The sequence below is a fragment of the Lacerta agilis genome, chromosome 4, assembly GCF_009819535.1.
Source record: "Lacerta agilis isolate rLacAgi1 chromosome 4, rLacAgi1.pri, whole genome shotgun sequence".
Taxonomy (NCBI): domain Eukaryota; kingdom Metazoa; phylum Chordata; class Lepidosauria; order Squamata; family Lacertidae; genus Lacerta; species Lacerta agilis.
In genome coordinates this window covers 23905682-23920017 of record NC_046315.1, presented here as the reverse complement: position 1 = coordinate 23920017, position 14336 = coordinate 23905682, and the positions used below count along the sequence as shown (strand labels likewise).

The 14336-nt window shown below is 43.8% G+C and overlaps 2 protein-coding genes across 3 annotated transcripts; one reads left to right on the top strand and one right to left on the bottom strand.

Moving 5' to 3' along the window:
• Positions 1-486: 486 nt before the first annotated feature.
• On the top strand, positions 487-5296 carry MTIF3 (mitochondrial translational initiation factor 3). The gene is made up of 4 exons (XM_033146408.1): positions 487-605; positions 2690-3202; positions 3969-4123; positions 5075-5296. Exons 2-4 carry the CDS (start codon positions 2725-2727, stop codon positions 5279-5281), a joined length of 840 nt encoding a protein of 279 aa, XP_033002299.1. The 5' UTR covers positions 487-605; positions 2690-2724; the 3' UTR covers positions 5282-5296.
• On the bottom strand, positions 5025-14078 carry GTF3A (general transcription factor IIIA). Of its 2 annotated transcripts, none has more exons than XM_033146407.1 (9): positions 13863-14078; positions 12381-12481; positions 10923-11019; positions 10327-10415; positions 9742-9815; positions 8412-8495; positions 6855-7081; positions 6703-6762; positions 5025-5573 (listed from the first exon to the last, which is right to left on the bottom strand). In XM_033146407.1, the coding sequence occupies exons 1-9, from the start codon at positions 14061-14063 to the stop codon at positions 5424-5426; spliced, it is 1083 nt and encodes a 360-aa protein (XP_033002298.1). In that variant the 5' UTR covers positions 14064-14078; the 3' UTR covers positions 5025-5423. The 2 variants fall into 2 exon arrangements, with proteins under 2 accessions (XP_033002298.1, XP_033002297.1); XM_033146406.1 differs by having other exon boundaries at positions 5429-5577; positions 6699-6762.
• Between the last annotated feature and the right edge of the window lie 258 nt (positions 14079-14336).

Sequence of the window (14336 nt, the reverse complement as noted above, 5' to 3'; positions counted from 1 at the left end):
ATCCATAGATCTCGGGTCGCTTCACAGCTCAGAAAGGTTCATATGAATCATCTTGTGGGCAAAACATCTGCACCTACTACCTCATGATTCCCAAGATCAGATGTAGTTCAGTTAAGATAGCTAGATGGCACCCTCTGCGTACACACGGTGCTATAACAACAGAACTGGGGGAAACCTTTGGCCTGCCACGTGTTTTTGCTGGACTGCAACTCCCATCAGCCCTAGCTACCTGAGCCAGTGATCTGGGATGATGGGAGTAGGTCCAGGCAAACTGGAAAAGCACCAGTCCGTCCTTAGCTGTGAAACCTCGCCTCCAATGTAACATTTGCTCTGCTATTTCAGGGAGCAAAAGGAGCAGCGAGCTGTGCCCCAGCCGCGCGCTAGGACGCAGCGTCCGGATCGAGGCACCTGCCTGAAGCTAGTGCGTTCATCCTTCCTTTCCCTTCCCCTGCTCAGCCAGCCAGACACTCTCGGAAGACCGGCTCAGCCTTTCCCCGCCCCGCTTCCTCCGTAAGCCCTTCCTCTTCCCCTCCGACGGGTCGTTTGGCTTCCTGTCCCCCGTCCCTTGGCGCTGGAGCTGCCGACGGCCCCCGGGGGACTGACAGGTAAGCCGAGGGGCTCGCCCTGCAGGAGGCCTTTGAACCCGCGGCCGGAGTGAACGATCACCCCTCGCTTGCTGCTCCGGAGAAGGGCTGTGTCTGCCTGCCAGAGCCTCGAGGCGCGGCTTCGGATCGAGCCCTGGCTCCAAAATTTGGTGGCGCGCGAGAACAGGGTGCTTCTGAGAGAGCTCAGGGCCAGAAGTCTAAACCACATCTGGGATTACGGGCAGGTCTCCCAAGTTACAGCAGCCTTGCGTGGTACAGCGGGTTGTGTGTGTATACTGTATATAAAGCCTTTTGCTGCACCCCGTTAAGTTGCCAGTCAGTTTTATGAGATTCCACCCCAAATCTCTGGCGTGTACACAGGGTGAAATGCACTTTTTCAAGCACCTGATACATGAGGATTTGCCGAGGGCTTAAAGCGCTGATAGAAAGCAGGAGTGTGACATTCACCAGTTGCTGCGATATATTATGCTCATTTGATTGAATCTAGTGTCTCAATGGATGTTGTTGGGTTCCAAACCATGGGACTTGCATTCCAGCAGCGTTCTGAGGCCCACAACAAGTTCCCCACCACTCCACTAAAGCAAAGTTACAGAGCAAACATCACATTGCAATGCATTTTTATAAGAATTGTATTATGCACTGTTTCATGAAGTCCTTTCTTGTGTTTCCCTAAACGTACAGCCCATTTCACTGGATGAATCCAGAGCAGGAACTGCAAATTGCTTCTTTTCATCCTCTGCAGTTGATTTTTCCACTTTATAAATCTCCTGTTTTCTTTCTTTCCCACTCTCCATTGCCAAGCAATACCATGGCAGATTACATTTGACAGAAACAAGCATGTGTAATATTGATCAATAAAGCACCACACGCCAGCAGCATGAAATTTTTTAATTATGACCACAACCGCCCTCCCTTCAGTAGAAAATATCTGACAAAACGCAGGTGCGCGGACAGTTGGAAATGCGCAAATTTGCAAAAATGTGAAAATGATTAAAAATATTGGTTTGTATCCACTGTAGGGCCTTCTCAGAGAAGACTCATTAAAATGAATTGGCATGACTTAACTGGGGTCCATTTGTTTCAGTAGGCCTACTCTGATTTGGGCCCACTCGTTTGCCAGGCAAATGTTTCACACATAAATATTCCAAAAGGGGTGTGTGCATTTGTAGCCCCTGGTCTACAGAGCAAAATTTCCTCCCAACACATTATGCTCTGGCATTGCCATAAGGGGTGCAAGATTCTTATGCATGCATGCATATGCACACATACATGCCTATCAAATCCACCATTCATGCTTTTGTAAAAAAAAATTGCACGTTATTTATTTGTCCAAATTCTTAAGCAAATATGGTGTTCATGCATCCTAATTACAGAGCAATCCTAGGCATGTCTGCTCAGAAGGAAGCCCCACTGAGTTCAGTAAGGCTTACTCTGAGGTGAGTAGGAATAGGATTGCACCCTTAAGGTGCAAAACGCTTGCCAGGAAGAATGTCTCAATTGAACTCAATGGCATGCAGCTCCAATACATGCAAAGGGTTATATATTTATTAAGGCAGGGGTCAGCAAACTTTTTAAGCAGGGGGCCGGTTCACTGTCCCTCAGACCTTGTGGCGGGCCAGACTGCAGGCGCACACATGCTCTCTCTCACTACTACAGGATCCAACTGATAATAAAGTGTTGTATACCCTTAGGGTATCATTCTGTTGCCTCCCACAGCAGTTCCAAGGGGATGTGCAATTTAAAAACAAATCCTGTCATACATTAATTAGAATGCAATGCAATACGTCTGAAAACAGGCAGGAATTTTTTAAAAAATAACATTGTAATGAAGCAGCAGCAAAGGCCTGGGTATGTCGATATTTCTGGGCACCTTAAAACTTGTATACAATATAATTTTACAGGTGTTTACATATGAAATGATATCTTGATAGTTTAAGCCAGCACCTTCAGTGCATTTGTAAAAATATTCTTTTATTTATTTCAAAAGACATATGTGTACCTCTTAGCTGTAATAAAACCTCAAGGCAGTTTATGAAACTATATTTATTTCACAAGGTTTTCTCATTTTTAAATACTGTTTTTAGGTTTCTGGGCATTCCCCCATCCACATGTATCCAGAATGGCTGCCTTGTGCCTAAATAAACTATTGGATCAGGCCAGAAGGAAGGAAGTGAATCACATCACTAAGTATTTCGCCAGTTTCTTGGTACAACCAGTAAAAATGACTACAGCCTTGGAAACCTGGATGAGAGATTCTCAAAAAGGACTTCTGCCTGTCCCTACACGAGCATTCTGTACTCACGAAGATGCCAAGGGGAACCTAAAAGCAAGTCAAAGAACCCCCAGTTTCAAAAACACAATTGAAAGTGTTGGGAGGAAAATCCCCCATCGGATTATTCAGCTGATTGATGAGAATGGCGAAAACCAGGGAAACGTTCACAGGGCAGATGTGATTCGAATCATGGATGAAAGGGCAGTGAAGCTTGTTCTTCTGAAAGAGAACGCAGACCCTCCACTGTACAGACTAATGTCCGGGCAGCAGATCCTCGAAGAGCGGCTCAGACTTAGAGATAAGCAGAAAGCTAGCTCTAAAAATGGTATGTATAGCACTTATTCAGTCCATAATTCTAAAAAGCATTTTTAAAGATGGATTAGGCTCCAGTCCTTTTTCTCTGCATTTTTTTTAAAGAGCCAGTTTCTAAATGCATATTTATTAGCCTAGTTGGTTATCAAAATAATGGGAAAGTATGCTGATCTGCATCTGCTCCAGGATTTCATATAGGGATAGCACCATTTTTTAAACGGAGATTGCAGGCTCTCGTATATTACTGCTTTAGTTCACAACTGCAGAAAGTGGAGGGGAGAGAATAAGTAGATGTTCCCAGAACCACCACTAGCTTTGGGGATTTTAATGCCTTACATAGTTCTTCATCGTAACTACAGCACTGTTGGCAGAAGGCACACTTCTTAAGACTACAAAAAAAAGCTCTCCTTCATTGCCACTTGAGCATAGATCCAAATCACTACATCACATAAAGTCATGCTCTTAAAAGAATAAAAGCATATGCTTTGCCAGTTTATTATCCATATTAAAACAACAATAACTTGGGAGCAAGGAAGAGCAGTGTATCTTGTTTTATAAAGGGAGAGCAGGAAAAACCATTTTCTGTGCATTTCTTGTCCTCTTAAGGATATTTGGGCCTCTGTAAATAAGGAGCTACTTCATATACTTTTGCCATGTGAAATTCATGCTGCAATTCCCCCCCCCCAAAAAAACCCCATACATAATTAAATCTGAGCTAGTTTGGAACACAGCTGCTTTAAAACTAATCTTAAAAATCTCTTTGCTTATCATTTCAACAGGCCCCGTTCAGCAGAAGGAGATAACCTTTTCCACAGCAATTGAGCAGCACGATTTAGACACAAAGATAAAACAGATTCAGCAGTGGATTGATAAGAAGCATCATGTTCGGGTTACACTGCAGCAAAAGAGGGGTGGTGATGGACAGGAAAAAATGGTAAGTTACAACCAAAGTTTTCATGGAGGGCCTCTCGCAGTCAAGTTGACCAGTAGTGTGAACTGACCTTTTGTATGACTTACGTTTCTGCCAACACTATTTGGAACATTTTTTGTTTCTTATACCTTAAAAAGATTTCAAACAGCCAGTTCCCTCTTTCTTGCCCATAACCTTGATGAGTGAAGTGCTTTGGGGAACCTGAAACTCTGCAGATGTTCTTATGACTCCCAGTAGCCATCGCCCCAGCTACCTTGGCCAGCCATCATGAATGATGGGAGTTGTAGCCCACAATTAGAAATTTGAAGACCTTTACATCTCTAGCCACAATGCACCTGGAGGGCACTGTTTTAAAGCATGTCTTAACGCCACACATTTCAGCATAAGGAATACAGGCTTACGTTTTAATGTTGGCTACATTCCTTAACAGCATAGTTATATGAAAGTAATTCCTGTTGAAATCGGGGTGAAGGTAAACTATTTTTGACCTCTACAAAGGCATTTGGGGTCAGGAGCTGGAGATCTCTGCCTCAGAGCCAGTACAGGGTACTACTTATCTTTCCCCAGTGCCGTTGTCAATCAAACGAGGAAAATAAGCATGCGGAGTGAAGTGGCACCTGTCCCAATAGGCCAGAACAATAATGAGAATATCGTAATGGGGGATAGGCAAGTCTCCAACCCCAATCGAGGTGCCCACCAGTGCACTAAATTAACACACAAGATGGAGGAGGCTGTGCTTCGTCAGGCATTGCTAACTGACCCAAGTCAGAATCTGTAAAATGACTGAATTTCTGCTTGCCACCAACAGAGTTTGTTGCACATTAATTTAGTAGACGTTCCTACAGCAACAGCCTATGTCTGATTTTTTACACTTCAGTCAAGTCCTTTCACTAACCCTTAAAAAAAAGGCTCATGTAATACATTCATAATGCCCGTACATCTTTTCCTTTTCAGCTGGCATTCTTTGGTCAGATTTTGGATACGATGCCAGGGAAAGCGACTTACCTCTCTGAGCCCCGCACTGTCAAAGAAGGAAGGAGCACGTGTGTATTGAGGCATATGTCGAACAAAGAAATCCAGGAATACAAAAGAATAGAGAAGAACAAAGGAGATGAGAAGGAGAAGAGAAAGGACAGCACTGAATCAGAAACCCTCAAGTAGTGATTTAAATTTTTTTATATAAAAAAAATTGACTGTCTCTCCAGTTTTCTTTACAAACCCCATAGACTTGCCAGTAACGGCTACTTCATAAAGCCATTTTCAGCTTCATATGCATGAATATATCGTCTGTTCATCTGATACTCTAGCCAAGGGACAGTGTTTCCACAGTAGGCAACGTGGCGCTCGCTTGAGGTGTGATCAGAGTCTCATCTACAGAGGAAACATTTCTTTGACATGCTTTAGGTGGGATGAATCCACTCAGGCGTGAGGCCAAACTCCGCTTAGGACGTGGCTTTGAAAGGAAACACATAGATTTGTGGCTCACAGAAGGGAACAAACATATAAACAATAAAGCTTTTTAAAAAGTACGTATACGGTTTGTAGTCAGCAATCTTGGCAGCTAACCAGTGGGAAATGATGGTAAAGTGTTGTTGTCTGCTCTTGTCTGTTTTCCTAAGCGGTGAGAAGTTTCAAGGTTTGGTTTCCTTTTGCAGAAAAGAGCCCCGGATCCAGAGATCAGTTCCCCCTGACTTCCCTGATAAGTTTCCTGGGGCCTGGGGACTACTGAATGGGATTGGCACTGGGGGTGAGGAAATTCCTGAAATTTTGGTGGAAATTCACAAGTGGAAATCTTACTCATGGAAGTTGCCTCTGCCCAGTTTTCAGCTCAAGCTTTGCCCCACATTCACTTCAATAAGTTTTCCCTTCTTTTTGGGAGATTTTTCAGGACGGGGTGGGGTGGGGTCGGGAGAATGTATTTCTGTCAGCCCCTTTTATAGCTGCCTTATTTCTGCATCCAACTTAACAATATTTTTGAGATATTTGCTCTGATATTTAAATGCAGAAGTAGGGTGTAAGCAGGATGTGGCAAAGAGCAGGCACTCCTATAAGCCAGCAGGTTCAATGCAAAACACCAGATCAACTCTGCACCTCCAAAGTCCTTCAAGCCAACGTAGATACGCACCCCAGCCCCTGCCCTGTGCATATAGGTCACCTTCACAAAGAAGCTCTGATGGATATTTCATTTAAAGTTATCGCCTAATCATCAGCTCCCATTTGCCAACCACTGTGAGCTATTAGCAGCACACAAAGAAATGGCTAATAGCAAAGAGCTGAATAAACTAGTTCTATCATGTAGACCAGAGCTTCCCAAACTTGGGTCACCCGCTTCCCCCCCTTTTTGGACTACAACTCCAAATATCCCTAGCTTGCAGGACCAGTGGTCAAGGATGATTGGAATTGGTAGTCCAAAAACTACAGTCCAAAGACCCAAGTTTAGTAAACACTGATGTAGACCCCAGTGTTCAGCTTACCCCGTTCAGTAATAAACCTGTCACATCCTCCACTCAGGCCCTGCAATTCAAAGCGGGTTCATACTTAAAAACTGCATGGGGAGGAGCAAACTGAAACCTTTGACTTACTTTTGAATTCAACTTTCTCCTGTCAGGGTCATGTACAACACCATGCCTTACAAGACTTTGCTGCAAAGAACAAAAATTAAAAGTTTATACATGTGCAACCAAGAGAGGAGGAAGAAAAATGTGCACGTTAAGGTTAACTTGAGAACGCCTACTTTCATGGCAAAGACTCTCCCACAGCCAGGGTGGTCACAAGTGAACGATCTTGCCTCATGAAATGAGACAATGTGGCTTTGAAGATTGAACAGGGTTGTGTACGTTCTGCCACAGCCCTCCCTTGGGCATTTAAGCACCTCTCTCTCGGCAGCGTGGATCTTCTGGTGGCACTTGAGGTAATCTTTGCGGCGGAATATTTTGCCGCACACGCTGCAGGTTATCGGTTCTGGAGATGAAAGAGAAAATGGGTGCGGGGGGGGGGGGGAGAACCCAATGTAAAACCTGAAATAAAAGAATTTCTAAATACAGTAGGATTTAAACAGTGACGCCTCTTGTTTCAAAGGCGAGGAACAATTTACGTGCGTACTATTTTCAGCAGCAGAATATAATGTATTTTAATGTATTTTAATATTTGTTGGAAGCTGCCCAGAGTGGCTGGGGAGACCCAGCCAGATGGGCGGGGTACAAATAAATTATTAATATCATCATCATCATTATATCAGAGTATTACCTGCACCGGTACAATCCAGCAAGCACTCACAGCCTTCTGCTACAGCAGGCGTGGGGAACCAGTTCTGTCTAGCAGGCCGGATGGAAAAGTGGGCAAACCTCTGCAGGCTATGTTTGTTGGGTAGATGCATCTACCCACCAATCACCTGATATATCACACGGCCTAAGCTGAACCCAATTCCACTGGAAAGCAGCAAGGCTTGCACTCACTGCTGAATTTAAATGACACCAAATCCAAGCCTCCCTACAAAAGGGCAGCTGCAGCTGACATTGTATGACAGGTTGGAGTGATCTTTGCCCCCTGCTGATGCTGCCAAACTACAACTCACATCAACCCCAGCAAGCATGGCCAAAGATGATGGGAGTTGTATTTCAGCAACATCCGGTAGGCCAACGATTCCCCATGTCTGTCATATGTCAGGTAACTGGCAGGTGGGTGTGGCTGGCCAAAAACAACTGTGCAGGCTGAACTGGGCCACCTGGCAGGTCTGACCTGTAAGCAAAAGGTTCCCCATCCCTGTTCAACTGCTTTCTACTTTCTACTCACATCCATCAGCTGTACACACATATTCCTTGCACCCTACATATGAGATATTGTAGCAGAGTGGCCAAAAGTCCAGAGCTGTGGACCAAGTAGTACCTGGTTCAAATCTTATCATTGCAATGAACACACTTGGTGGCTTTGAACAAGCTACAATCCCCCAAGTCTCAAATCCCCCATCTCTGAAAAGGAATAATATTGACCTGCATTGGGGTTATTATTAGGACTGTCAAGAGTATACATGACAGGCTTTTAACCCTCTGAAGAGAGTTATGCAATTGCGGTTTGTGTATAGATATACAATTATAGCCATGCTTACAAATGCACATCTGAAACTAGTTGCATGCACAGCATATTGTATTGCTATAAAGCAAAAAAAGTCAAGAAAGGATAATTAGTAGAAGAAATGATTGCTATTTTTGAAGGGAAAAAAGTACATAATAGGTTTCAAACTTTAGAAATCGTTCAAGCTGAATCAATGTGTAAAAGTTCTGAAAGTACTTACCGACATGACTTTGTCTCATATGTTTCAGAAGCTCTGACCAGGTTTTCCCAACAAATGAACAGCCATCCTTTTTGCATGCATAACCTATTAAGAAAAATAGTTTAAACAACCTTTTTTAATATCAAAAAGTAAATAAATGCAAAGCCACATGCTGTAGGGCATGGATGGGCAGCTTGCAGCCCCTCAAACGTTTGTTGGATTCCCAACTCCCATCAGCCCCAGCCATTGGGCAGAGACAGATTGACTGTCTTATTTACAAACCACACTCTTGTATATGTCACAAGGCAGTATACAACATAAAAAGCACAGTATTAAGTAAAAACATTAACCATGTCAAACACAACAGTAAAAGGTGATTGGCAAAGCACCTCAGGTTTGAAAGGCCTGTCTGAATAACCCAGTCTTTAGGAAATCATCTACAACCAGCTGGAATGATGACTCCTGCTGAACCTCTACTAGCAAGGAGTTCCACAGAACAAGGCCTGCCACACTACAGCCTCAGCCCGTGGTAAAAGCCAGCTGAACCTGAGAGGTATGTGAGACCAATGAAAAGTGCCCTATCAGAAGATCTCAGTGGTCGAGACCGAACATAAGGAGTAAGGCAGTCCTTAATAGGATGTTACAGGTAGGAAGCCATGTTGGTCTGCCATAGTTGAAACAAACAAACAAACAAACAAACAAATTTCCTTCCAGTAGCACCAACTAAGTTCATTATTGGTATGAGCTTTCGTGTGTATGCACACAAAAGCTCATACCAAGAACAAACTTAGTTGATCTCTAAGGTGCTACTTGAAGGATTTATTTTTTTTAAATTTTGTTTCTCAATAGGATGGTGAGAGCTGTCATCCACAGCTGGAGGGCCACAGGTTCTCTTTCCCCTCCTGTAGGGCATCTTTTACCACGCTCTGCCTAGATCTTGCTGTCCAAGGAGAGAGTTAACAAATTAACTTAATTTGAAGCTGAGTTTCTGGTACAGTAAGGGCTAGCTCCACTGCTCTTAACAGTGACTTGTATAGTATTCCACAATGAAATGTTAACCCAGCATGGGGTCAATGGGGAAGAGGCTTTTTGCAAACCACCTTTAAGAGGAGCATCATCCCCAAAGTCAGCCCTAATGTAGGCTCAAAAAAGGCTTTTCGCACACTCCTGCCCTACATATAATTTGCTATTGAAATGACACGCTCCCTGCACTGTGACTGATTTAAATCTGATTTAAAACCAACAGACCTGCTTCCATAATTTCCAGTTTTGAGCCTTATATTTGAAGGCAACCCATTAAATCTACAACAGTGCTGGGTTTTACACAGCCAAAGCAAGAGGAGTAATTTACCTTCGTGAATCTTCTCATGACGCTTCAGATGGGCACGCATGGAAAAGCGCATTTCACATCCTTCGTGGCTGCATCTACATGACAAAAACAAAACACACAACACTCAAAACAGAAATAACAATCCCAGTTCATAAACAGTGTAAGTGAAAGTGGACTTTTCCTTTACAGTACTTCCATCACTCACCCACCCCAGATTAACATGATTCTCCAATTACTGTTCTGAAAGAAGAGTTCTCCGGTTGGAAGCGCAATGTGCCACACTTTAAGGTTACATCTTCCACTTTCAAGTCTTGAATGACAACTAACTGATCATGGTGGCTTTTGTTTTATTTTCACAGTGCCAGCATATATGATACTTAACAGAGCTGCGTAAGGAGAGGGCCTTGTTGGAGATGGCATCCTATTTTAAATGCTTGGTGAATACCTTTTTCTCAGGGCTTTTAATTTTAGCCTTTAATTTTGGTCTTCAGGCTCTGTTACATAAAAACACCATCTTCCTCAGGGCAACTGTTTAAAATTCCTGCCTACAAGGACCCTGAAAACCTCCATACTTATTTTCATGAAAAAACAGGAATATTCACCTACTTGAACGGCGGTTCACCAGTGTGTTCAGACTGATGAATTTTCAACTGCTGGTGTTTTTTAAAGGATTTCCCACATCCTTCAAAGTCACACTGTTTGGAAAAATCAAGATAGTTACTGTTAGAGGCAGGCTAACGTAAAGTACTAGCATATGCTCAATTTTACATCATACCATAAAGATCACTATGGCAAAGCTGAGGAAAGGACCCAGGACTTTTGGGGTTTAATGTAGTCACTTGATCCAGTAGTGCACACTAGTATCTTACCTGCACACAGCATGCAGCAAAGCTTTGGTTAGAGTCCTCAGCACAGACTGGGCTCCTACTGCTTGCTACAAGCAAATAGCACCCTGCAAGCAAACAGGGTATGCCCCCCCTGCCATAGCTGTCAATGGGTAAAAGCTGACCATGTGTATACAGATAATTGTACTGCTTAATCACAACCTAGATGCAAAGGCTAAGCTCTAACATTGGCAAAAGAGTTAATAAGTCAAGCACATTTTATGAATTATTTCCTTACACTGAGCAAATGATTATTTATCATTATTCATTTATATACCTATTAGAAGCCTAATTGGGCAAATAAAGAAGGCCACTTACTATGTATTCCTTACAATGCTGTAAATGTTTGCGGCCATGGTGTTTGTTCAAGTTTGATTTTGTTGTAAATCTCTCATTGCAGCCCTCCACCATGCACCTACAAATACACAAGTGTATGTTCTCTATAAAGAATATGAAAGAATACAAGCAGGTGCAACTGGCCTTTCCAGATGTCAGCTAATTAAAGAAACCTTAGTCAAATCATTGAATTGGCCAAATTAATTGGTTAAGGTGCATACATTGGCTAATGAATAAAACAATAATTGTTAGGAGGGTAAAAGGGAATACTTTCTTGATTCTCAGGGGCTGCAGGCATACATTGCAACACACACTTGCATGAGAAAGAAGGAGGAAGATCTCCTAAGATGATGCACCACACATTTTTTATAAATGAATCTTAAAATTAAACACACCAGTGCACCTTTTTAGTCAGTACAGGGTTTCCCCCCTTTCTAATTGTTTTTCTCTAATAAATGTGTTACAGTTAAAATAAGTATGTTATGAAGAATCTCAGTAAAAAGAAACAACACACACAGAGGAAGGGGGGAATAACATAATATATCACAGTGGTGGGTAAACTGTTCCCACCTCTAGAAAGAGCCATATGCCACTCCCCTCTCAAGCTAGTCACTGGGCTGAGAGGGGGGGAATGGGTGCCAGGAAGAGGGAAATGGGGATTATCATTAGGAGAAAGAAAAGGGGGTGCCTCAACCTAGGCCTCATCTGCATTATACATTTTAAGCACTATAATACCACTTGAATAGCCATGGCTTCCCACAAAGGATCAGTTTATTAAGTGTGCAGAGAGTTGTTATTCAAAGGTGTATGATGCTACTTTAAATGCATTTAGAGTCCTACTCTCTGGCCCCTGCTGGCTTTGGCTCTGCTCACAGCCAGCATGCTAGGGAAAGGCTGTAGCTCAGTGGTAGAGCATCTGCTTTGCATGCAGAAGGGCTCAGGTTCCATATCCGGCATCTCCAAGTACACCTGGCAGAGAACCCTGCCTGAAATCCTGAACAGCCAATGCCAGTCACTACAGACGATACTGAGATAGATGGATCAAAGGCCTGACTCAGTATAAGGCAGTGTTTTAATAAGTCCCTGAAAGATTGCCTTGGAGGGAAATGCAGTCCTCAAAAGAGAAACAGTTGCCCACCACTGACTTAAAAGCTGAAACTGGTGTCCCAACTAAAATATCCTATGTTCCAGAACCATACTTGTTTTAAAGGTTTTTCATTTCATATCCTCCACTTCACCCATAGGGATGGAGTTTTCATGTAGCCAAACCTCAACAAAATATTTTAATCCTATTAGTTATGCAAACATACAACTGCCAGCTTCACCCAATCCTATTCCTGGAGCAGCAAACCTGCAAACTGCAGATCTTAACATCTCTTGGGATTTTTGTTGTTCTAACAATTCCAGCACCTTCCCCACTCACACCCATAGTATACTTACACAAATTGCTTTTCTCCAGTGTGCGTAAGAAAATGGCGCTTAAGATGGAAGTGTCTAGTGAAGCCTTTACCACAGCCTTCATAATCGCAAACGAAAGGCAGCTGATAAGGAGAAAGACCGCTGATTTTATATCACAAATTTATTTGCTTTACTCATAATCTTAAACATCCTACCAATTTCCCAAAACAGTTGCTCTTGCACACCAAATACCATACTTAGCTGATAAGGGATTTCTTTTTTAAAAAAATAACTGGAAAAGTTTCCAGAGATTTTCTCTATGCAAATTACTCTAATTTACATATGACAATTTTCTGATGATCAAATATAGCATGTCTATTTGACTTGCATTTGACAAAGGTTTTAAAAAAGTTGTTGTTGTTTAGTTGTTTAGTCATGTCCGACTCTTCATGACCCCGTGGACCAGAGCACGCCAGGCACTCCTGTCTTCCACTGCCTCCCGCAGTTTGGTCAGAATCGTGTTGGTAGCTTCGAGAACACTGTCCAACCATCTTGTCCTCTGTCGTCCCCTTCTCCTTGTGCCCTCAATCTTTCCCAGCATCAAGGTATTTTCCGGGGAGTCTTCTCTTCTCATGATGTGGGCAAAGTATTGGAGCCACAGCTTCAGGATCTGTCCTTCCAGTGAGCACTCAGGGCTGATTTCCTTCAGAATGGATAGGTCTGATCTTGCAGTCCATGGGACTCTCAAGAGTCTCCTCCAGCACCATTAATTCAAAAGCATCAATTCTTTGCCAATTAGCCTTCTTTATGGTCCAGCTCTCACTTCCATACACAAAAGTACCCAATGTTAACTTTTTGTCCAATACACCACAAGTATTTGACCTACTGCTTCCCGTTACAGAAACTCCCCCAGTCGCTGGCTAGGACCAGTTTCACCCCTTTAATAGTTAGAAGGTTGGCCAATATTCTTGAGAGATTTTCATTTGCATTTACTCCCTTTAATCCCCCCCCCCCTTTCATAGTTTTAACTTTTATCAATGCTTGTTTTCTTAATGGTTGTGTCTTCTATGTTTTTAGTGGTTATTTTGTTTTTTTATCTGTAAGCCTCCTTGAGTCCCTTCAGGGGGAAAGGCGATGTATACTGTAAATACATAAATGGCGACGTATAAATACATATATACTGTATATATTAACGATAATCTCACGCGAGCGGCGTACACACCAATGCAGCTTTTGACAGCCACTCACAAATAAACCCTCATGCCCCTATCCGGAAACGCGTCATCTCCAGAGAGCCCCGCCCCGAACAAGCGCGTCACCCCCGACCGGCCAGTGACGGCCGGCTTCCCCTCGATTGGCTATGTGAGGGAGGCCGCGCTCCAATAGCAGCCGCCGCGTTCGCGCTCACGCGCCCCAAGGTTCGATTCCCTCTTGCTGCCCGTCAGCACACCTGGCACCTCGGTTGGTCCTCTTGCGGACACGCTCTCGCCCAATGACCGCTCTCCTTAGTCCCGCCCAACTGACCTCTCCCGTGTGCCGGCACAGGTGCGCGTCCAGCTTCCAGGCCCTGTTGTAAATGGCGTCGCAGTCAGGGAAGGAGCAAATGAAGGCTTTTCTCAGGAGCGCCGAAGGCGGTTGGCGACGAGTAGCTCCGGGCTCTTTGAGCTTGCGCCGATCGGAGGCGGCGGCATTTTCCTCTTCGACGACAGACTCCTCTCCGGCCATGCTTGGAACGGCGGCGCACCACGTGGTAGCCCTGGAGCCCACGCCCCTCTAAGCCTCGCAATCCTTAGTTTGTCCCTTCCCGCCCACCGTCCTGCCACTGGATGGGGCAAGGAGGAGTTTGCATGAGAAGAGACGGCGGCATCCGCGATTGCGCAATGCGTTCGCCCTCTGGGTGGGCGGAGTCTGCCGAATTAAAAAAAAACACAACTCGGGTTATTTCCCAAAAATCTTGTATTGCGCGTTTATGAAGTGTATATACATATCTAATAAATG

What these genes read in the sequence shown, in the direction of transcription:
- MTIF3 (XM_033146408.1), top strand. Translation starts at nt 2,725, where the DNA reads ATGGCTGCCTTGTGCCTAAATAAACTATTGGATCAGGCCAGAAGGAAG. An exon ending in GAAAGCTAGCTCTAAAAATG is followed by an intron (nt 3,203 to 3,968) that starts GTATGTATAGCA and finishes TCATTTCAACAG; the next exon opens with GCCCCGTTCAGCAGAAGGAG. An exon ending in GTGATGGACAGGAAAAAATG is followed by an intron (nt 4,124 to 5,074) that starts GTAAGTTACAAC and finishes TTTCCTTTTCAG; the next exon opens with CTGGCATTCTTTGGTCAGAT.
- GTF3A (XM_033146407.1), bottom strand. Translation starts at nt 14,063, where the DNA reads ATGGCCGGAGAGGAGTCTGTCGTCGAAGAGGAAAATGCCGCCGCCTCC. An exon ending in GGAGAGTCTTTGCCATGAAA is followed by an intron (nt 6,763 to 6,854) that starts GTAGGCGTTCTC and finishes TGTTCTTTGCAG; the next exon opens with CAAAGTCTTGTAAGGCATGG. An exon ending in GGAGAAAGTTGAATTCAAAA is followed by an intron (nt 5,574 to 6,702) that starts GTAAGTCAAAGG and finishes TTCCTTTCAAAG; the next exon opens with CCACGTCCTAAGCGGAGTTT.